General features: G+C 44.5%; 1 protein-coding gene and 1 non-coding gene across 2 annotated transcripts; both read left to right on the plus strand.

Moving 5' to 3' along the window:
- Positions 1-9,850: 9,850 nt before the first annotated feature.
- Positions 9,851-9,923, plus strand: TRNAG-CCC (transfer RNA glycine (anticodon CCC)). Its single transcript has one exon. It is a non-coding gene; the product is annotated as a tRNA-Gly (tRNA).
- A 627-nt stretch (positions 9,924-10,550) lies between these two features.
- LOC133261039 (olfactory receptor 52K1-like) lies at positions 10,551-11,555 on the plus strand. The gene has a single exon (XM_061439627.1). It carries the CDS (start codon positions 10,551-10,553, stop codon positions 11,553-11,555), a length of 1,005 nt encoding a protein of 334 aa, XP_061295611.1.
- The last annotated feature ends 12,521 nt before the right edge of the window (positions 11,556-24,076 follow it).

Below are 24,076 nucleotides of genomic sequence, written 5' to 3' on the forward strand. Positions count from 1 at the left end.
AGGTTTGATCCCTGATCCAGGAAGATCCTGAATGCCACAGAGCAGCTAAGCCCTGAGCCACAACTTAGCCCACGTGCCTCAACAGCTGAGCCCGGCTGCCCTAGAGCCCATGCCCTGCAACAAGAGAAGCCACCGCAGTGAGAAGCCTGTGTACCACACTAGAGCGTAGCCCTCCCTTACCACAACTAGAGAAAAGTCTGCACAGCCATGAAGACCCAGTACAGCCAAAAATAAACAAACAAATAAAAAAATGTTTTAATAAAATGGATAGCCAATAAGGACGTGCTTATAGCACAGGGGAAAGCTGCTCAATATTCTGTAATAACTGAAATGGGAAAAGAATTCAAAAAAGTTATTGTTCAGCCACTAAGTCATGTCTGACTCTGCAGCCCCATGGACTGCAGCATGCCAGGCGTCCCTGTCCTTCACTATCTCCTGGAGTTTGCTCAAACTCATGTCCTTTGAGTCAGTGAACAAGAGGAGACACATGTATATGTATAGCTGAATCACTTTGGTGCACACCTGAAATGATACAACATTGTTAATCAACTATGCTCCAGTATAAAACAGATTTCAATAAAATAAAATAAAATTTTTCAATTAGAAAATAAATGAATATATAGATGTGTGTATGCATATCTCTGAATCACTTTATTGTAATCAGAAATTACAACACTGTAAATCAACTATACTTCAATAAAATAATTTTTTTAAAAAGCTTTCTAGACGATAATCACTTGAAGCTTATTAGGAACATCAGAAGTTCGATCTAGGAGGGAAAAGGCCATGAGAGGTCACCCAGTCTAGCGCCCACCTTCCATGGACTGGGAACCAAGCTCAAGGGCACTGCTGGCACCTGTGTCAAATCTCAAGCTTCTGGACTTGCTTCTCCACGCTGCCTCCTTCTCCCATCGGTGCCCGCACGCCAAGGGCCCAGGCGCCCATGTGCTGGTGTCACGGTTGGGGTAGGGGAGAAAGACACAGGTTAGAAGTTTTGAGGAGCCCTGCCCAGAGTGGGCGATGCAGCCTAGACAGATGCCTCCCCAAGTATGCTATGTGCAGGATGCTCCCACCATTCAAAAGGAGCCCCCTGGAGCCACCAGCAGGCTTTCACAGGCCAGGGTGATGGGGCTCCAAGTCTCATGGGAGAGGTATGGGGAGCCCTGACCCCCTCCACTAAAAGAGAAATCTGGAGAGGAGAGTTTAGGGCTGGGGTGCAATGGGGGCCCCCAAGAAGGTGGGAGGGAGGAGAGACAGTGCACACATGCTGCAGAGTCCTGGGTGGGAGGTGGGAGGCTACTGGGGGTCCCAGGTCAGACTGGCCTTCACAATGGGACTCCGTGTAAGTCCCAGGCTTGTGACTCCTCACACTGCAGAAACTCAAAGCAACTAGGGCAAGAGCAGTCAGGGAGGGCTTCCTGCAGCAGGTGGCACCTGAGGGCCTAGAGCAAGCCCAGACTAGATGGCAGCCCTAATGACGCTTAGGAAAGGAAGGGCAGGCCCAGCAGAGGGGTGGGCGACAAGGGGCAAGCAGTTTGTCCTTGCTGGAGGGCACCGGCCCCTCCAGGAGGGGTGAGGGTGAGTGCTTCGAAAGCCAACGAGGAAGCCTGGACTTTACCAGGCTGGCAGTCCCGAGTCTCCGCAGAGAACCTTGGCCAGGGTGACAAGGCCAGGTCTGCTTTCTCGACTGATCCTTCTGGCAGCAGTGCTGGCGTGGGACTGGAGGGGATGGAGGAGCTAGGTCAAGCATTAAGCTTAGAGGAGACCTGTGGATAGGCTTCAGGAGTCAGAGCAGCGAGGAGACTGCGGGTGGAATTGGCCAGACTTGGGACGGAACAGATGAAGGGGAGTGAGGGAGCGGGACAAGCAGGGCAATGTCCTATAACTGACCCGGGCTGTGAGGTGGACTTCCTGAGAAAGCAGATGGGGAGGAGGAACCGGCAGGGCACAGGAGCGGGGGGAGCAGTGGGGTCAGGGGAGGTCACGTTGTGCTGCCCCTGGTGTGGCATCCTGGTGACGATGCACAGGGCCCCAGAGGTGCCCCCGTTCCCTTGGACACCCCACCCCACCCCGTGCTCTGCAGACGCAACATCGCACCCTGTCACTCAATGTCCCCACAGGAGGGTGTCCCAGCCTGAGGGGGACCCCAAGCCTGCCCCGGAAAGTTCAGACCTAAGAGGGGGTACCTCCTCAGCCTGAACTGCTCACCCTCCTCCCCCACCCCACCCCAGCTTGTCTCTTTTCTAAGCCAAGACTGGAAGCTCATCTCATCCAGGAAGCCTTTGTGGCTTAGCCCTGCTCCACACACAGGGCTGAGTTCTCACCTTTCTGAGTAGCTGCTCCAGACCAGAAAGGCTCCCTGAAGGCACCCTGACTCCCCGATCCTGGGTGTCACACACACCCCTCCCTTGCTGCACCCCTCTGCACCCAGAGCCTGCCCAGGCCAAGGCCACCCTCAATGTTCCTCTCTCGTTCTTTTGAACCCCACATACAGAGGCTGTCATAGGTTGAATGGTGGCCCCCAAAAAGGCCTAAGCCCTAACCCTTGGAACCTATGAATGGGACATTACTTGGGAAAAGGGTCTTTGCAGATGTGATTGGATTAGGGATCTTCATATGAGATCATCCCAGATTATCCAGGTGGGCCCTGATCGAACGTCCTTATGAAAACAGACAAGACCCTGTGAAGACGAAGGCAGAGCTGGGAAAACAAGCCAAGGAAACACCAGAAGCACGGCCCTGCCCACTCCTAAGCTTAAGACCTCTGCCCTCCAGAACCAGAGGGGACAGGCTTCCGCTGTTTTAAGGCAGTTTCCAGTTAGCAGCAGTTTGTATGGCAGCCCTCGGACACTAACACGAAGGCTCAAAAACAGCGAGCAAACAGCTCAGACAAGGCCGCGCTGGCCACAGTGTGTGCTGGCCCAGCTCTGCGCCCTGCAGGAGCTGCCAGTCCTGAGGGAGACAGACTTGCCTGGGCTCCTGCCTCAGGCCTGGGCCCTGCCCCTCAGGAGACTCATGGACAAATTGGGGAGCCCGGTCAGGGGACAAGAGATCCCAAGTTGGAGAGGCACAGGAGGTCCACTCAGTAGTGTGAGGAACCCCTCCTCTTGGCAAACCTCCCCCTTGGGCCTGGGGATGAGCAGGATTTAGAGGGCCCCCACTGCTCTGAGAGCCCCCCAGCCCTGACTGCCCCCCACCCTCTGGCCACCTCTGAGTGCCCTGCTGCCAGCTCCACCCTACAGTGGTGAAACAAGCCCAGGTCGGGGGAGATGCTCCTGGGCTCCAGACCACACCTCCTTGATCGGTTCCGGCCCTCGCCACCATGTCTGAGGCTTTGGGATCAACCATGCCCACCGTCATCACCATTGCCTCCTCCTCTCTGCCTCTGTGGCTGCTTCCAGACCTTCCAGATCTGGTTCAAATGTCCCCTCCTCCATGAAGCCTTCCCTGACTGGGCCAGAGCAGTGACCAGAGATGAGGCGAGGTGGAAAGAGCCATATCTGTGTCAGATGACCCAGCCCAGCATTGCCACAGGTCTGCTGAGTGAACTTGGATAGGTGCCCTCAAGTCTCTAACTCTATATGGTCCCCTTCTAAATGCCGTGTAATCTCCTTACTTTAGCAGGCCCTCTTACAACCTCTTCCCCTGCTACCAGTTCCTACCTTTATCCCAGAAACATCATCTAAGTACCACCTATCCTTACACGTGTACACCCGTGGCGGATTCTTGTTGATGTATGGCAAAACCAATACAATACTGTAAAGTAATTAGCCTCCAATTAAAATAAATAAATTTAAATTTAAAAAAAAAAATAAAATAAAAACATCCAACAGTTAAAAAAAATTAAATTATTTGCCAGCAAAAAAAACAAAGCCTACTATGAGCACATAATAGGTATCAATACAAGTTGCACTTCGGACTCTTGACTCCCCATCGCTGACGTGTAGAGCCTGCTTGCCAGACTGACCAGCATCCTGTATCCACTCCCTGACCTGCTTTGGCAGAGCCACCCTGGGGCAGGCTGCAGCCTGAGTTTGGGGTGTGAGGACAGAATTCCCCCTGTTTGTGGTGAGTTACAACTCTTAGCTCCAAAGCAGGGGCCATGGGTAGCCCAGATCAATAGGAAGGGCCTGGCCTGGATGTCAGGAGACCAGAATCCAAGCTGGCCGGCCCCATGGAGGCCCTCGGACACCAGGGAGTAGTCAGAGAGTACTGCCCATTGGCTGAGCTGGAGCCTAGGCTCCCAGGGAGACAAGTAGGGGTACATAGAGTTGCACTGTGGGAGCCCCACTGCTTCTCTCCGCTTCTGCCTGACTGTGCTGGGTGAGTATCACCTCTGGGGGCAGCCCAGGGAGGCTGTGGGGTCTTCACTGGAGGCTCTGACCAGGGAGAGGGTGGCAGGAGTGGAGACAAACAGGGCTGGCACAAGGAAGGAGGACAGCTGGGCCTCACATCCCTGGCTGTCATCGCCTGTCTCTGGACAATCACATGACTAGCTCCCGTCCACATCAACGTCCCCCCTCCGCAGCTCCAGGTCTTCTCAGAAAGAAATCCTTTTCTTTTTCTTATCCCCCTAGAAAATCAGTTGCTTTCTTTTTAATTTATTAATCTATTTTGGGCTGCGTGGGGTCTTAGTTACAGCATGCGGGATCTTCATTGCGGCATGCAGGTTTCCCTCTAGATATGGCATGTGGGCTCCAGAGCTCATGGGCTCTGTAGTCGGGCCTGGGGGATCAGCAGTTGCAGTGCGCGTGGGCTTATTTGCCCCGCAGCATATCCCCCCCAGAGATCAAACCTGGCGTCTTCTGCATTGGAAGGCAGATTCTTAACCACTGGGCCGTCAGGGAAGTCCCCAAAGGGAACCTTTTTCTAAACCTAATCTGGAGACTTCCTTTTTGAAACTGAGTCTCAATAGTGGAAAATCAGCCGGAGTTTAATTCATCCTCTCATTTCCACTCTGCCATCTTCTTTTTTCTTATCATTTTCTTCCACAGGACTCTCACCAAGCCCAGGTGTCTCCCTTGAGGTGTGGTGACTGTGAGAGGCACCTGGGCTTTGGCATTCTAATCCCACCCCCACCAATTCTGGGCTTGATGTCATTAGGCTATTTGCACCCCACTGCCCACCCCCACCAAAGTCCAACTCTCAGGTTAGATGGCCTCTCTTCTGGGGAGCTTTCCCTGCCCCAGAGGCTGAGTTAGACATCTCCCTAGGCTCCACAGCTCTCTGCTTCTCCCCCTATTGGACTCCAAGCTTCTTGGGCACTGAAACCACATCTGATACACCCATGAAGCCCCCGTGCCTAACAGAGTGCCCGGCACATGGTGAACATCCCAAAATATGTTGAATAAAAAAAAAAGGATGGCTTCATACATCTGTCAGTTGTATAAACTGCCTACTAGACACTGTGGCTACTAAATGAGATGGAAACTGTATGTGAGCACAAAAGAGAAAACAGGCCATGGTAGGGCCTGAAAAACGTGTTCGTTTTTCTTCTGCTCCTTCCTATCAAAGCAACCTCAAGAAGAAAACTGTCCCTCAGAGTTAGGACACAGCTCGGACCAAGGGGCTGACACTACACAAAGAGAGGTTTCAAGCCTGACAACTGGGTGAAACACCCACTCACGGACCCACGGCCTGAGATACAGTAGGAAGCATCTGGATGAGCAGCTGTGCAGGCTGAGGGCGCTCGCATCAGGGAAGGAGGTGAACGATACACAAGATGAGCCCTACAGGCTTCCACGGTGTGTGGCTGTGAATTCATGATTCTCAATGTTCGTTTAGGTCACAGAGGCCTGGAAAGGGGATGGGAGGAGGGGCCATCTGCCCAGGACTGGATAGTTAGAGCTTGCTGCCCCCAGGCACTGGGAGGTTGGCAGTTCCCATCTTCCTTTTAAGTCCCTTGGATGCAAATAGAAAATCTTCCCTCTCTGATGGCCTTCATTTCTGAGGCTCTAATCTCACCTTCTGCGTTTTGATGTTAATGAGGCAGTTGCCCAGCAGTGAGTGCAATCAGCAGTGAGAATAGGAGCCTCTGTTATGAGATTCAGTCTGTGTGGAACCATATCTCCAGAAGAGGGTATGTTCAGGCATCCCAGTGTGTGTCACTGAGTATTTCAGTGAGTCTCTGTATTTGTTTTCACACACACCCTAGAGGATGACAGTTCTTACTCCACAGTGTGATTTGAGATGAGCTACAAGAGCTTTGGAGATGGTGAAGGCCAGGGGAGCCTGGCGTGCTGCAGTCCATGGGTTTGCAAAGAGTCGGACATGACTGAGTGACTGAATGACAACAACATGAGCTACATGAGTGTGATTCAAAATATCACCAGTTCACATGTTCATTCTTTGGGTTAGGGTATTTAATCACCCTACTGAAATGCAAATCACCCTGTAGGAGTCTATGCTAATGAATTATAAATTCTTTGTGAGATGGGCAAGTCACCAGAAGAATGTAATTTTCCAAGTTTACTTATGCTATGCTATGCTAAGTCACTTTAGTCGTGTCCTACTCTGTGCGACCCCATAGACAGCAGCCCACCAGGCTCCCCCGTCCCTGGGATTCTTCAGGCAAGAACACTGGAGTGGGTTGCCATTTCCTTCTCCAATGCATGAAAGTGAAAAGTGAAAGTGAAGTCGCTCAGTCGTGTCCGACTCTTAGCGACCCCATGGATTGCAGCATAACAGGCTCCTCCATCCATGGGATTTTCCAAGCAAGAATACTGGAGTGGGGTGCCATTGCCTTCTCCGAACTTTACTTAAGAAGAGATTAAAAACCTGAGTAGATTGATTGCCATGAAAGAAATCAGAATGTGTTACTAAATAACTATCATCCAAAAAAGTCTGTGCCCAAATTGCTTTATTTGTGAGATTCCCCCCCCCCCAAACTCAAGGAATGAATAATTGCTGTGTTATAAAAGCTATTCTAGAAATGCTATGCTATGCTATGCTAAGTCACTTCAGTCGTGTCCGACTCTGTGTGACCCCATAGACCGCAGCCCACCAGGCTCCCCCGTCCCTGGGATTCTCCAGGCAAGAACACTGGAGTGGGGTGCCATTGCCTTCTCCAATGCATGAAAGTGAAATATTCTAGAAATAGAATTTTAAAAAGAAACTGAATCAATTCATCATGAAGCTGGCATAACTATGATAACAAAACCTCATAAAGAGATAAAGATAGTTCCAAAAAAAAAAAACCCCTATAGATCTATTCTAAATAAAATGCTAGCAAATTAATTTCAGTAGTATTTAAAAATATAATCACTATGTATTTTATCTACTTGTCAATGGGTCAAATTTTAAAAGCATTGGCCCATTATTATCGATGCCAAAAAAGCATTTGAAAACATTAAATACAGACTCAAATTTTTTCATTATTAAAACTAGCAGCAAGAAGATACTTCATTAATATGAAAATAATACCTATCTCAAACCAATAAGCAACATCATATTTAACATAGAAACAGAATCTTTAATAAAATTGAGGGAAAATAAATACACCTTTTCTTATGATTACTTTTTAATGTTATTCTAGAAGTTCTGGTTTCTGAAATGAGATGTAAAACCAGAAATGAAAGTCCAATTATTATTTTTTTAAAAGAAAAAAATAATTCTCCCTTGTGTGTGTGTCCAGTTCAGTCGTGCCTGACTCTTTGTGACCCCATGGACTCTTGCCCACGAGGCTCCTCTGTCCCAGGCAATAATACTGGAGTGGGTTGCCATTTCTTCTCCAGAGGATCTTCCTGACCCAGAGATGGAATCCGCGTCTCTTGTGTCTCCTGAATTGGCAGGCCAATTCCTTACCACTAGCACCACCTGGGAAGCCCAGTTCTCCCTTAAATACCCAATAAAATCAACTGAAATGTTTTTAACTAATAAGAGAAGTTTTTAAGTAGCAGTATATAAGATAAATGGACAAAATTGTAAACTTCTATATAAGCTTGTTGCCAATTCAAAAAATATAATAGAAAATTATTATTTTCTCAATGATAACAAATTGCAAAATACCTAGGATTTTAACAATAAACTATGGGAGACCCATTCATTATTCAACCAACACTTACTGTCTCCTATATGTCAGGTTTGGTATTAGGTTCCTGGAATATAAATGTGAGTGAAGTGAACAGAATTCCTGCCGTCACAGACTTACACAAATAACAGAAAACTGCTGAGAGACATAAATCAAGACTTGAAGACTTAGAACACCATACTTGATACTAGATGGAAAGACTGAATATTGTCAAGATTAGTCCTCTGCAGATTAATTCATAGATTTAATGAAATTCCAATTTTTAAAATGCACAATGAGATTATTTTAGAAATTGGCAAAATGATTATAAAGGTTGGGAGAATGAAACGAAAATAACAAAAAAAGTTTAACAAAAGTACTTGTAAAGATAAGTTTTATTAGAAATTAAAATAAATGATGAAGTTATGGTAATCAATAAAATACAGTACTCTTACAACTTAGTAATAAAAGATAACTAAGTTAAAAATGGACAAAGAATTTGAATAGACACTTCTTAAAAAAATACAAATGGCCAATATGCACATGAAAAGATTCTTAACACCGTCAACCCTCAGAAAAACACAAACCAGGGATTTTCCTTCGTCCAGTGATTAAGACTCTGTGCTTTAAAAGCAAGAGGGGCTGGTCAGGCAACTAAGGTCTCACATGCTGCACCACAAAGCCAAAACAAAAAGGAAAAGAAAAACACAAGTCAAAACCACTAGGATAGCCAGAATAATAAAGAGAGGTAATAAGTATTAGCGAGGATATGGAAAAAATGGAATGCTCATCCATTGTTGGTGTGAATTTAAAATGGTGCAGCTGCCTTGGAAAACAATCTGGTAGTTCCTCAATTGCGGTGGTTCCACAATTCCACTCCTAGGTATTTCCAAGAGAAATGAAAACATATGTTTACACCAAAGCTTGTACATGAGTGTTCAGAGAATTCATAATACCCTAAATGTGGAGACAGCCCAAATGTCTATCAGCTGATGAGTGGATCAATAAAATGTGATATAGCCATACTATGGAATATTATTCAGCCATTTAAAAAGAATGGCATACTGATACATGCTATAGCATGGATGAACCTTAAAAACATTATACTAAGTGAGAAAAAACAGCCATAAAAGAGCACATGTTGTATGATTCCATTAATATCAATTGTTCAAAGTAGGCACATTCACTGACTCAGAAAGTAGATTAGTGATTGGGTTACATAGGGCTGAGGGGGTTGGGGAAAAATAGGGGTACCAGGTTTCTATTTGGGCTGATGACAATGTTGATTGTGGTAATAGTTGCACAACTCTGTGAATTTACTAAAAACCATTGACGTGTACATGTCAATGTGCATATGTGAATTATATCTCGATAGAGCTTTATTTTTTAAATAGCATGGTACAATTTTTAAATTAATAAATAAATTTTAAAAATAAAAAATAGCATGGCATTGGCACAAGAACAAACAGACTATCACTACCTATAAAACAACCACTTCACATGTCAGAACTTAATCCAGGATAAAGATTGTGACACAAAGCAGTGTAGGAAATGACACAAGAACAATTATTTAGCTCCCTGGGAGAAAAATATCAAGTTAGATCATGACTTAATGTCACATAGCAAAGTGAATTTCATGTGTATCAAAACTTAATTAAAAAAATTAAGCCGTGCTTTAAAGAAGAACAAAATACAGTATACTATCTTTTTGATCTTTGAATGAGAATCATTCTAATAAACCAAGAAAAGAACTCATGAAGAGGTGTCTAGAGATTTAATTTTATAAATTTAAAACTCTTAGTCTTAATATCATAAATAAGATGAAAATACTAACAAGGGACTTCCCTGGTGGTCCAGTGGCTAAGACTCTACACTCCCAATGCAGATGGCCCAGGTTCAACCCCTGGTCAGGGAACTCAATCCCACAGGCCGCAACTAAAGACACCATGTGCAGCAACTGAGACCCAGCACAACCTAAATAAATAAACAAACAAATATTTTTAAAACAATACTAACAAGATTTGGAAAATCTGTTTCAATGGATAAAAGGGGAAACAATGGTTTTAAACTGTTAAGAGAAACAATCCCTAGTAGTGCATGGGCAAAAGATAGTAGAAAATTCACATGTGGGAACGGAATCCCACATGCCACAACTAAAAGGCAGCATGCAAGTTAACATGAGATAGTATTTTCACCATCAAAGGATTAATTTTTTTACTCAAGGCAATTTAGTACTAGCACCAATGACAAGACTGACAACTTTCTTGGAAATCTACTTGCACCTTCATAAATGTTCATATTATATGATACCAATAATTCTACATCTAAAATCTACCTTGAAGAATTTATTTGAAATGCAAAGATTTATCCACAGATGCATATCTCATTAAATAATGAGCTTTAGTCTGTCATTTTTTCTCTAGGGATATTGGAGATTCATGAAGATCAAAACCTAGGAAAGCTGGGGCAAGCCCTAGTGGGTGCAGAAACCAGGCCTCCTGCCCCTCTTTTCTCCCCAGAGCCATCCCACTCCCCAGGGAAGATGTCATCATGGACCAACGGCAGCTCCAACCTATCCTATACCAGCTTCGTCCTGCTGGGCTTCCCAGGGCTGAAGGAGTCCCGAGCTCTCCTGGTGCTGCCCTTCCTCAGCATCTACCTGGTGATCGTCTCTGCCAATGCCCTGGTCATCCACACGGTGGTGGCCCAGAGGAGCCTGCACCAGCCCATGTACCTGCTCATAGCTCTGCTCCTGGCTGTCAACATCTGTGCCGCCACCACTGTAGTGCCTGCCATGCTGCTCAGCTTCTCCTCCCAATTCAGCCGCATCTCCCTAGCTCGCTGCCTGGTCCAGATGTTCTGCATCTACTTCCTCATTGTCTTTGACTGCAACATCCTCCTGGTTATGGCCCTGGACCGCTATGTCGCCATCTGCTACCCTCTCCGCTACCCAGAGATAGTGACAGGTCAGTTGCTGGCTGGCCTGGTGGGGGCGGCAGCTGCCAGGAGCACTTGCATTGTGGCTCCAGTGGTGGCACTGGCCTCCAGGGATCGTTTCTGCCGCTCAGATGTGATCCACCACTTTGCCTGTGAGCACATGGCCCTGATGAAGCTTTCCTGTGGGGATATCTCCCTAAACAAGACTGTGGGGCTCACTGTCCGCATCTTCAACAGAGTCCTGGACATGCTGCTGCTAGGAGCCTCCTACTCCCGCATCATCCATGCAGCCTTTCGAATTTCATCAGGCAGAGCACGTTCAAAAGCCCTGAACACCTGTGGCTCCCACTTGCTGGTCATCTTCACCGTCTACACGTCCACCATGTCCTCATCCATCGTCTACCGCGTGGCCCGCACTGCCTCCCAGGATGTGCACAACCTGCTCAGTGCCTTCTACCTGCTGCTTCCATGTCTGCTCAATCCCATCATCTATGGGGCCAGGACCAAGGAAATCAGGCAGCATCTGTCAACTGCCTTTCAACGGACACAACACCAGGTCTCCAGTGAGAAGCTCCAGCCCCTGCCCTCACATAGGGAGCTTCCTGCCTGACTCGCCATGACTTGTAGGCCCTAATCACTCTCACTATCACGTAGGTAAATGTGCAAGTGACCCATCCCTGCTGTATGTAGGTTTTGGCTGTCTACAGTCATCTTTGAGAATCTTCTAGGCATATTCTGAAAACTGGCTATTCATCCAGAGTTCCACAGTAACCAACTTCAAAATAAGCTTCTGTCACTGGTTTCTCAATTTTCTCCCCTTCTTTCTGCATGTAGTTTTCATTCATTCATTCATTCATTCACCAGACATCTAGTACACATACATCATGTTAGCCACACACTTGAAAGAAAAAAATTGTTTTCTCCCCTGAAAGAGGTCCCAATCTAGCACGCTGTAAAGGCATGTAATGGTCAATAATAGCTTTATGAACAAAATTCTGTGGAAATATATAGGAAGGGCAATCACTGACATGGAACACTTCACAGAGAAGATGAATCTGGCTTGTGTTTGAAGGATAAGGTAAGGTGTTTACTGGAGAGGAAGGAGATGGAAAGAAAAAAGGCACTCTAGACCAGAGGAACAGCATGGTGAGCCACAGAGGCTCACCATGAGCATAGAAATCAGAGCATAGAGATCAGAAACTCCACAGCAGCCCCCACAGAGTGAGCACGGGGGTCTGGTGAGAAGTGAGGGTGGGTTGGCAGGCAGATAAATAGAGGCCAGATGATAAAAGGCCTTATCTGTCATGATAGGAGTTTGAGTTTTTACTCCAGGCAGCCACTGAAGACTCTGAAGCAGGGAAGTGGCAAAACCACACTTGTGATTCACAATTGTCACTCTGCAGTCACAGAAGAGTGTGGATTAGAGGGAGACAAGCCTGGAGGCTTAACACTAGAGACAATGGTAGCCTGGACCTGAGTACAGACACAGGGATGAAGAGAGGTAGAGAGATGGAAGGGATTTCTAAAGGTTGAATTTGTGTGTAGGAATCAGAGGCAGGAGGAAAACAAGGACAGAAGGGCCTCACCAAAGCCAAGGGAGGAGACTGTTTTAAGAAGGTTGGAGTGGTTGGCAGGTTTCAGTCCTCTAATGGGTCAAGGAGAATGAGGATTTGACTAAGTAATATTGTGGAAGTTGATGAGTACTTTAACAAGGGCAGTTCCCTTCCTTGGTTCCTGGAGATACTATGATGAGCATAATGTGGTTCTTGCTCTCATGGACTTTACCTTTTAGAGGAGGCATAGGCCTTAGTCAATTGATGTTAATGCCTCAGAATGGTGGGGACAGAAATGAACTCCCATGATTCTGAGTGCATCAAGACAGAAGTTTATGGAGGGGAATAGACAGCAGTAGGTAGAAGGGAAGGTGGTCAAGAGGATGTGGGTAAACTTTGCAAAGCAGAAAAAAAAAGTGTGACACTGAGAGAGGAAAAGACCTGGGTTGATTCTTGGCTTAGCCACTTACAGTTTGGGAGGACCATGCGACAATCTTGGAATTCTCTCTTAATTTGTTTCCTTGTCTGCAAAATGGAGATAATAATATTATCTGCCTCATAGGGAGAGGAGAACTAGTTGAGAGAAAATTAAAGGATGATCCTTTAAAGGAGGGACAGTTGGGTCTTGAGAAAAGGAACCCTCTTCTTTGGATATAGAGAGAAGGAGTAAAGATGTGCACAGAAGTGCACAGCTGTGCTGTTTCTCTAGAAACACTTAGCAGTCTGGGAACAGCTTTCACCCAGCTCTCAGCAGGGTACATCAGGACAGGAGTACTGGAGAGAGAGCCATTGAGCTGCCTGCCATCCAACTTGTGAAGGGCAGGGGAGACAGGAGGATTCTGAACAATGGAAGAAAGATGACAGGCCTAGAGGTCATCATGAGATATAAAAGTAGGGACTGTTATGGTAAGGGGAAGGAATAAGGCAGTTTGAAAGAGAGCTACTAAAATAGAAGACTTCAGAGGTGGTGCATTTATGGTTGATGATCTAGGGTATGCTCACGTATTCACAGCCTGGACTGGAGAGAGAACATGTCACTGATGTTGAAGAAGGCAAACAACCCTTAAAGATGCTGGATAGATCATTTTCATGAATGATCCATACCATAGTCCAGGAGAATGGCCAGGGTTGAGGAGGAAAGTTAGCCTGAGCCAATGTCCTTTATGAAAATGGGGAAAGGATCTTAAAGTTATGGATAACAATGATGAAGAAGGAAGGGGATGCAAAATTAGGAAAACAATCATTTTAAGCAACATTAGGGAACTACTTTTTTTAATTATGTCAAGATATGGCTACCCATATCATGAGCCTTGGAAAGACTGGGAGACAGGTGGTTTCCCAGCACATAGCAAGAGGCCCCTAACAGAGCCCAATGCCCTCCAGAAAAGGCCAGTGAAAGACAGGCAGGCTGGAAAGAAGATGGAAGCCCCTACGTAGCAAGAGTGAAAGGAGGCCTAACCTGCTCTCATCTTCACCAGTCCAACCTATATCCCAAGTTTTCCACCAGTTCTGTTTCAGAGTAACAACGTGTCATGAGTATAGCAGCCATAAGGGGGTGGGGAGAGGCATATGTCTTGATTTTTCTTAGGAAGAACTTGGAGTGGCGAACACATGATAAGAATAGGCAAGCGTGTTGGTGTGTTCACAGTGTCCTTGGAAACAGGAGAGTACAGCAGCACAGAAGTCATCCTTCTCAAGCTTAAGTGTGCAAAGAAAGAAGCATAACGAGGGCAGCACCCGGGTTGGTGGGGGAGCTGTGGTCTTTCGACATAGACGAAGGAACTGAGCTCTTTATCCTGCAGGAGGAAATAGCCTCACCCTCAGGACACTCTTGGTCTAAGGATATACCAGCTACTAGCACTGTCCTGCTCCACCACTCTCCTTCTCTGCCAGAAACATTCAAGCTTGCAAAGAAGCCCAATAAATATTTCTTGATTAAATTCAGTGAGCTGTCATAGCCCTAGGGAAAATATAAGGGAGGCAGAGGGTCACAATTCTCTCTGGTCCAAGGAGGCTACTCCTTTCTGGGTCAGATACTGCTCTGTCCCATGACTGTCCAGACCGTCCAGTATGACCTCAAAATATGACAGAACATGTCCTAATCCTCTCCATCGAGTCCCTCAAGGCCTTGCCTTCATGTTCACTGCTAGCACCTCAAGACATTGTTCAACATGGCAAAGAGCAAGGGTGTTAGAGTCCATGAGACGTCGGTTTGAAACCTAGCTATGCCTGAAGGTTGAGCTGCTTGGTCAGCGTGATGAACAAAGAACAAAAGCAGACATACAAAAGAAAATATTAGCACAGAAAGCCCTCTCTGAGCTCTCCTTGAGACTTTACTCTTCTAAAGGCAAGAGGAAGTTTTCACAGAATTAGAAGACACATACCAAAGCAGTCCCTGGTGGCTCAGACGGTAAAGCGTCTGCCTACAATGCAGGAGACCTGGGTTTGATCCCTGGGTTGGGAAGATCCCCTGGAGAAAGAAATGGCAACCCACTCCAGTATTCTTGCCTGGAAAATCCCACGGACTGAGGAGCCTGGTAGGCTACAGTCCACGGAGTCACAAAGAGTTGGACATGACTGAGCGACTTCACTTTCACTTTCTTTCACCAAAGCAGTCCCTCGGCATTTTATCTCTCTCTCGGTTCCATCTTTACGGTATCAAATTGCCTAACATCTACCTGTGTGTTAGTCACTCAGTCATGTCCGACTCCTTGTGACCTCATGGACTGTAGCCCGCCAGGCTCCTCTGTCCATGGAATTCTCCAGGCAAGAATGCATTGGAAGGACTTATGCTGAAGTTGAAGTTCCAATACTTTGGCCACCTGACGTGAAGAGCCAACTCATTGGAAAAGACCCTGGTGCTGGGAAAGATTGAGGGCAGGAGGAGAAGAGGGTGATAGAGGATGAGATGGTTGGATGGCATCACTGACTCAATGGACATGAGTTTGAGCAAATTTCAGGAGATAGTGAAGAACAGGGAAGCTTGGTGTGCTTCGATCCATCAGGTTGCAAAGAGTCGGACACAACTTAGCGACTCTCCATGGGATTTCCCAGGCAAGAATACTAGAGCAGGTTGCCATTTCCTACATGACACTTAATTATTTATTGGAAACATTAAACAAAAGGTACATCTAAATGTTAAAAATCCAAACCATAAAGTTTTATAAGATAAAGAAATATATCATCACAACATTGGAGTAATGGAAGTCTTTCTAAGTAGGACACAAGTACCAACTTTTTATAAAAGAAAGAAAAAAGTAATACAAACTTGACTACATAAAGGAAAGAAGTGGTAAATTTGACTACATTAAAATTTAGAATTTTGGATAATCAAAAGCAGAGCTGCCACTGTTATGTAATGCATTATATAGGTGATCTGCACAAAGACATCTGACAGAAGCAAGTGAAAGTTGAAATTCAGCCCACATTACACTTACCAAGCCATCAGAAAGGGAGCATTTTTATAAATTGTACAAAGGTATCCAATGTACTAGACACAGTCTCAATCAAAAGATGGATGCCATAAGCAAGTGAAAAAGCAAGCCACAGATTTGGGAAAGATACTTATAATACTTTATCCAACAAAGAACTAGTATCCAGAAAATATAAAGAATAACTACAAATCAGTAAGAAAAAGACAGATAATTTAGTTTATCAGAAGGTAACATAGATAGATAAAAGACAGTCACTTCAGAAAATAAGCATATGAAAAGGTATTTGTCCACACTATTTCAGAATTCAAATGTTAGTCATTTATGATTTAAGGCAGAATGAAATGCCTCACTCTAGCGCATGAATTTAAAACAGAAACTAAATGTATATTGGGCTTCCCCTCGTAGCTCAGTCCGTAACAAATTTGTTTGCAATGCTGGAATCCGCTTGCCATGCAGGAGTCTGGGGTTCAGGTTCTGAGTCTGGAAGATCCCCTGGAGAAGGAAATGGCAACCCACTCCAGTATTCTTCCCTGGAAAATCCCATGGACAGAGGAGACTGGAGGGCTGCAGTCCATGGGGTGGCAAGAGTCGGACATGACTTGGCGACTAAACACCCACAGATGTATTTTCAGGGTTTTTTAAATGCAAAAAGCAACAATATTTCAGTTAAAGAGACTTGATTTCTTAAGCTAAATTAGAGTTTCCACAGAGATATTGCAAAAGGACAGTGATAATTTGGCTGAACGTGGCATGGTAGTTGTATACCGTGTGCTTCATCATTTTCAAAGGCACTGAAGTCACACCCGGCTGTGTTAGATTGGGAGCAAGATCATTGTTGTAGATTGAGAACTATTTCACATCCACAGCTAGACTTGGAATCTTCCACAGAAGAAGGATAAAAGTAAGCCATGTGTCCTATGTCTTAGAAAATGAAGTACCTCTACAGCCTCCATCTAAAAAACTAATCATTTACTATTATATATTCCAACTATTTCCAGTGCATTTAGTCCCTTCTCCTAATGGGAAAGAACAGTACAAGGTAGGACTAGCCAGTTAGGTGCAGCACAGCAGAGCTGGTATGAATACAGGCCTCTGAAGTCAGAGTGAGTACTGGGTTTTTATGTGTTTTTTAATTTTTTTAAAAAGTAGTATAGAGAAAGAAATCAACAAAGCAATATACCGTGAGAAAAATAATGGACTGAAAATTTAAATATTAACTACTTACTTATCTGTCATTCAAAAGCAGGCAAGAGGTCAAGTGTTCAGGATACAAACAGCACAATTTGGAGAGGTCAAGAGTTACTATGAAGAGTGACATGATTTTCATGGGTCCCAGTTGCTTTTGTGTGAATATTGATAACTTCCTAAGTATGATTATAAGACTTAGTGATGTGATCTACTACCCAATTCTCTCTAGTCTCACCCATAGTGAGACTCCCACATAAACTGTCAATTATAAGGTAATTCTTTAAGCAGCCAGCATACATTCATTATCTTTCTTTGCGTCTCTGGGAATCCTCATTTTCTGTTTCCTCTTTATAATTTTCAGATTAGAAAAATCTTCCCTCATCTAAATCTTTCCTAAATTGCAGATTTTCCCCAACCTGAATCACTACTGTTTATTTTTTTCTTTTATTTTATCTTAATTTTATTTTTGTCTTCACTGGGTCTTTGTTGCTGCATGTGGGCTTTCCCTAGTTGCAGCTAGCAGGGGGCTACTCTCTAGTTGCTGTGTGCAGTCTTCTCATAACAGTGATCTTTCTTGTTGCAGATCACGTGCTCTAGAGTGTGGACTCAGTAGTTATCGCTCATGGGCTTAGTTGCCCCATGGTTTGTGGAATCTTCCCAGAGCAGAGATCGAACCCATGTCCCCTCCACTGGCAGGTAGATTCCTAACCACTGGACCACCAGGGAAGTCCCACTACTGTTTATTTTTATGACATCTCTCAACATTTAGCCCAAATGCCACATCAGTGAAGCCCTTACTGCTCAGCTTAGACTTTAAAGAAGTTAATTGTTTTATCTTAGAGTTCATTGAATCCTTTTTTTTTTTTTCTTATTCCTGTTGTAATCTAACAAGAACATCCTCCCCCTGTAATAAGGGACAATTCTATGAAACTTGTGGAGATGTTTATTTTTGTTGCTCTTCAATTCAACAGCTACTTATTGAGAGAGTTCTAGGTGCAAAATTATTTTAAAGGCTAAAAAGCATAGTAGTGAACAAAACCAACAAAACTTACTGTCCTTATGGATTTCACACTTAAGTTGTTGCAAACACTTACATACCAAGGCAAACCAGTACTGACACAAATTGGGGAATTCTAAAGAGAAAGCGCTGTATAAGGAACCAAAGGATTGGAGTGCAACTTGACCTGAAGAAGTTTCTGGAAGGAACCAATAACTAGGAAAATGACTAAGATTCTCTCTTTTCCTTTGCTCATCTATCCCCTAAGATTATGATTTATTTTTTTCTACAATCTCTCTCTCTCTCTCTCTGAAGACTGGATTTTTGGGTGCCCTATACATAACCACCTACATAATACAAAAATTGAATTTCTTTTCTTCATTCTGGGAGAAAGTTTTCTGATTGCACTAGCTTGGTCAATATTTGATTTATGGTTTATCAACTGTGACTGGGGCTAGTGGCATGATTAAATTGCACAAAATGGTACAAAATAGCTGTCAAGACCATCATCTCATGAATAAGATTTTTAAAAAGCGGTGATACTTCAGAGCTCAGATCTCTTGGTCGACCTTAGAATGTCCTTATGGATGTAGGATTTGGGGGTATTGGTTTTATGTCTATACTGGCTCCCAGGGAAAAGACAAAAGGTATTTATCTCCGGCCTCTCATATTCAGATGTTCAGGCTATGCACTGTACAACCTCGTAATATCTATTGTATAGACACAATAGATTTATGTATGTATTAAGACAATTTCTCCACAGATGGCAGTGGAAACTCATGCACTACAACTGAGGTTATATTAATAGATTGGTACAACTACTTTGGAAGACAATTTGCCCGAAATGCAGTACTTGGATGCAATCTCAAAAATGACAGAATGATCTCTGTTTGTTTCCAAGGGAAACTATTCAATATCACGGTAATCCAAGTCTATGCCTCAACCAGTAACGTTAAAGAAGCTAAAGTTGAACAGTTCTATGAAGACCTACAAGACCTTCTAGAGCTAACACCCAAAAAAGATGTCCTTTTCATTATAGAGGACTGGAATGCAAAAGTAGGAAGTCAAGAAACACCTGGAGTAACAGGCAAATTTGGCCTTGGAGTACAGAATGAAGCAGGGCAAAGGCTAATAGAGTTCTGCCAAGAGAATGCACTGGTCATAGCAAACACCCTCTTCCAACAGCACAAGAGAAGACTCTACACATGGACATCACCAGACAGTCAACACCAAAATCAGACAGATTATATTCTTTGCAGCCAAAGATGGAGAAGCTCTATACAATCAGCAAAAACAAGACTGGGAACTGACTGTGGCTTGGATCATGAACTCCTTATTGCCAAATCCAGATTGAAATTGAAGAAAGTGGAGAAAACCACTAGACCATTCAGGTATGACTTAAATTAAATCCCTTATGATTATACAGTGGAAGTGAGAAATAGATTTAAGGGACTAGATCTGATAGAGTGCCTGATGAACTATGGATGGAGGTTCGTGACACTGTACAGGAGACAGGAATCAAGACCATCCCCAAGAAAAAGAAATGCAAAAAAGCAAAATGGCTGTCTGGGGAGGCCTTACAAATAGCTGTGAAAAGAAAAGAAATGAAAAGCAAAGGAGAAAAGGAAAGATATACCCATTTGATTGCAGAGTTCCAAAGAATAGCAAGGAGAGATAAGAAAGCCTTCCTCAGCAATCAATGCAAAGAAATAGAGGAAACCAATAGAACAGGAAAGACTAGAGATCTCTTCAAGAAAATTAGAGATACCAAGGGAACATTTCATGCAAAGATGGGCTCAATAAAGGACAGAAATGGTAGAGACCTAATAGAAACAGAAGATATTAAGAAGAGGTGGCAAGAATACACAGAAGAACTGTACAAAAAAGATCTTCACGACCCAGATAATCATGATGGTGTGATCACTCACCTAGAGCCAGACATCCTTGAATGTGAAGTCAAGTGGGCCTTAGGAAGCATCACTACCAACAAAGCTAGTGGAGGTGATGGAATTCCAGTTGAGCTATTTCAAATCCTGAAAAATGACGCTGTGAAAGTGCTGCACTCAATATGCCAGCAAATTTGGAAAACTCAGCAGTGGCCACAGGACTGGAAAAGGTCCGTTTTCATTCCAATCCCAAAGAAAGGCAATGCCAAAGAATGCTCAAACTACCACACAATTGCACTCATCTCACATGCTAGTAAAGTAATGCTCAAAATTCTCCAAGCCAGGCTTCAGCAATACATGAACCGTGAACTTCCTAATGTTCAAGCTGGTTTTAGAAAAGGCAGAGGAACCAGAGATCAAATTGCCAACATCCGCTGGATCATGGAAAAAGCAAGAGAGTTCCAGAAAAACATCTATTTCTGCTTTATTGACTATGCCAAAGCCTTTGACTGTGTGGATCACAATAAACTGTGGAAAATTCTGAAAGAGATGGGCATACCAGACCACCTGACCTGCCTCTTGAGAAATCTATATGCAGGTCAGGAAGCAACAGTTAGAAGTGGACACGGAACAACAGACTGGTTCCAAATAGGAAAAGGAGTACATCAAGGCTGTATATTGTCACCCTGCTTATTTAACTTCTATGCAGAGTACATCATGAGAAACGCTGGGCTGGAAGAAGCACAAGCTGGAATCAAGATTGCTGGGACAAGTATCAATAACCTCAGATATGCAGATGACACCACCCTTATGGCAGAAAGTGAAGAAGAACTAAAGAGCCTCTTGATGAAAGTAAAAGAGGAGAGTGAAAAAGTTGGCTTAAAGCTCAACATTCAGAAAACGAAGATCATGGCATCTGGTCCCATCACCTCATGGCAAATAGATGGGGAAACAGTGACTGACTTTATTTTTTTGGGCTCCAAAATCACTGGAGATGGTGATTGCAGCCATGAAATTAAAAGACGCTTACTCCTTGGAAGGAAAGTTATGACCAACCTAGATAGCATATTCAAAAGCAGAGACATTATTTTGCCAACAAAGGTCCGTCTAGTCAAGGCTATGGTTTCTCCAGTGGTCATGAATGGATGTGAGAGTTGGACCATTAAGAAAGCTGAGCACCAAAGAATTGATGCTTTTGAGCTGTGGTGTTGGAGAAGACTCTTGAGAGTCCTTTGGACTGCAAGGAGATCCAACGAGTCCATCCTAAAGGAGATCAGTCCTGGGTGTTCATTGGAAGGACTGATGTTGAAGCTGAAACTCCAATACTTTGGCCACTTGATGCGAAGAGCTGACTCATTTGAAAAGACCCTGATGCTGGGAAAGATTGAGGGCAGGAAGAGAAGGGGACGACAGAGGATGAGATGGTTGGATGGCATCACTGACTTGATGGACATGGGTTTGTGTGGACTCCGGGAGTTGGTGATGGACAGGCAGGCCTGGCGTGCTGCGTGGTTCATGGGGTTGCAAAGAGTCAGTCACGACTGAGCGACTGAACTGAACTGAGTAAAATAAAAGATATTTATGCATACTCTTTGATCCAGGAAACCTCCTCAGGGACATGAGCATCAGAATACTTATACAAAGCTTTTAATATTGGCCTTGACTTCCCCGGTGGCTCAGACGGTAAAGTGTCTGCCTATAATCCGGGAGACCCGGGTTCGATCCTTGGGTTGGGAAGATCCCCTGGAAAGGGAAATGACAATCCACTCCAGTACTATTGCCTGGAAAATCCCATGGTCGGAGGAGCCTTGTAGGCTACAGTCCATGGGGTCACAAAGAGTCGGACACGACTGAGCGACTTCACTTTCACTTTTAATTTATCCCTAATTAGGAAAAACCAGAAACAGTATAAATGTCCCTCAGCGATGGAGTATGTAAATAGGTTATGGTACATTTATATACTGGATGCTAGCAATAAACTATAGTCACATACAACATTAATGAATTTTTCAAACAAATATTAATTTTTTCTTATTTTTCTAAATCTTTTTAGAACTCAATGAACTGTGTAAAGCCCAAAATATATATAAATGTATTGTGAGGTTTATAACTTATGTATAAATAAAGCAAATGACAACAATAACACAAACAGTGGAAGAGGGGCAGTGAAAGAATCTTGCTGCAAGGATCTCATACTCTTCATTGAAGTGGCACAATACTATTTAAAAGTAGGCTATTACCATAGTGTAAAACCTAAGGCAAACGAAGAGGCACAGCTTGTAAGCCAACAACAAAGATAAAATGAAATCATGAAAGACAGTTACTCCAAAGAATGTAGAAAAAGTTTTCCATTGCTACCGCTTTCAAATTCCAGAGGACAAACTGGTGATGCCTCCCTGGAGGAGCCACCCCTGCCTCTGTGAGTCCTGGCTGCTCACAGTACAACCCACACCAAAGTCATCTCCCACTCAAGCCCCTCAGTCACCCATTCTGGGAAAGTTAATGCCTCATCAATCTCAGTGTGTGCATACATGCTCAGCACTCATGCACAAGCATATGTGTACATGCACACACACCACACTTTTCACTGTCACCCAAATGCCCCTTCCTGCCTTTGGCTGACCCCCAAATTGCAGGAGCTCCTTCCCCTCAGTGGAGCCCCAGGTCATCCCAGTCAGTCATCCCCAGTCTGTTAGTCCCCTGGGATGGAAGCCTCCCTGAACCCTGACTTGCTCTCTCTGAGTCTCTAATGGCTCATCTGTAAAGTGGGGGAACCCCTCTGCAGATGTGACCACTCTGTGAGAAAAAGCTGGAGCCATAGAAATAAAAATGTTAGTACACCATCATCTCCACACAGCCTCTCTCCCTCTCTCCTCCTTCAATTTTCCTGGGTTTCTCATTGATTTCTCCTTTGAGTCCCTGGAAACACTTACCCACTAGGAATCTCATCCTCCACTGGGAATCCCCTGGAGACACAGGTCTACTTATCCATCCCTCCCCTCAGCCTCATAGAGCAGTCTCTTGGAGTTGGGCACAGACCTCAGGCCTTACCTTTTCAGAGGTGATACCAAAGCCATAGCAGGCCACCACCCAACAGGAGCGTTCTACAGGCTGCCACAGTAAGGCTGGGCATGAGAAGACAAGGGACTTACGGGGAGTTTGAGGCAGGTAAGCCTGAGATTGGCATTGAACTTCACCACTGGCAAACCTACATCACATCCCAGCTATCATTTAACATCTATGATACTTTAATAAAATTAGTTATTGTCTTTGAGCCTCAGTATTAATGTCTGTAAACTGGGTTAATAAATAGTATTCATCTCTTAGTGTTGCTTTGAATATTACAGATACCAAATGGAAAAGCCTTTGGAACCATGCCAGGTATGCAGTAAGTACTCAATAAATTTTAACTCAGTATTGTTGCTGAGGCTAGGACTGCTTGGAGCCTGTCCAGTGCTATCTCATGTGTGGATGCGAAGGAAGAAGTGTGGTACAGACAGAAGAGTCCAAGAAGACCTAGATTTGAGGCCTGGCTCTTCTTGCTAGGTGAGACAAAGCAAATCACTTGGAATCTCTGAGCCTTAATAGGGTTTGTTTTTCATTCATTCACTCATTTATTCATTCAACCTCAAAGAGCTACTCTAAGTTAGTAGTACACGAGAATGTTTATTAAAATTCCTTGGTGCATTATGTATTCTTGCAACACAACACTTACTGAGCAGGTACTCTGCAGTGGGCTCTATGCCATAAGACACGGTTGCCCCACCAGCAACATCTTCAGTCTAGTGGGGAGCCTGATCAGCAATTCAGCGATTATTGCATGATAAAGGCATGTCCAGGGCCTTGGCTTCAGGGGTGAGGAGAAAGATTGAAAGCTTGAGGACTGAATGAAGTTATGGAAGAGTTTATTTTCATCAGACAGACTTGAACTCCATATTCAAGGGATACAAAGAGGAGAAGTGGAAGATATCCTGAGGACGAAAGAGAGGAGAGGGACTTCCCTGGAGGGTCAGTGGTTAAGACTCCATGCTTACACTGCAGAGGGCTTGGGTTCAATCCTTGATAGGGGAACT

This window comes from Bos javanicus, chromosome 15 (genome assembly GCF_032452875.1).
Source record: "Bos javanicus breed banteng chromosome 15, ARS-OSU_banteng_1.0, whole genome shotgun sequence".
Lineage (NCBI taxonomy): Eukaryota > Metazoa > Chordata > Mammalia > Artiodactyla > Bovidae > Bos > Bos javanicus.

Coding starts and splice junctions, on each gene's coding strand:
- LOC133261039 (XM_061439627.1), top strand. CDS start 10,551: ATGTCATCATGGACCAACGGCAGCTCCAACCTATCCTATACCAGCTTC.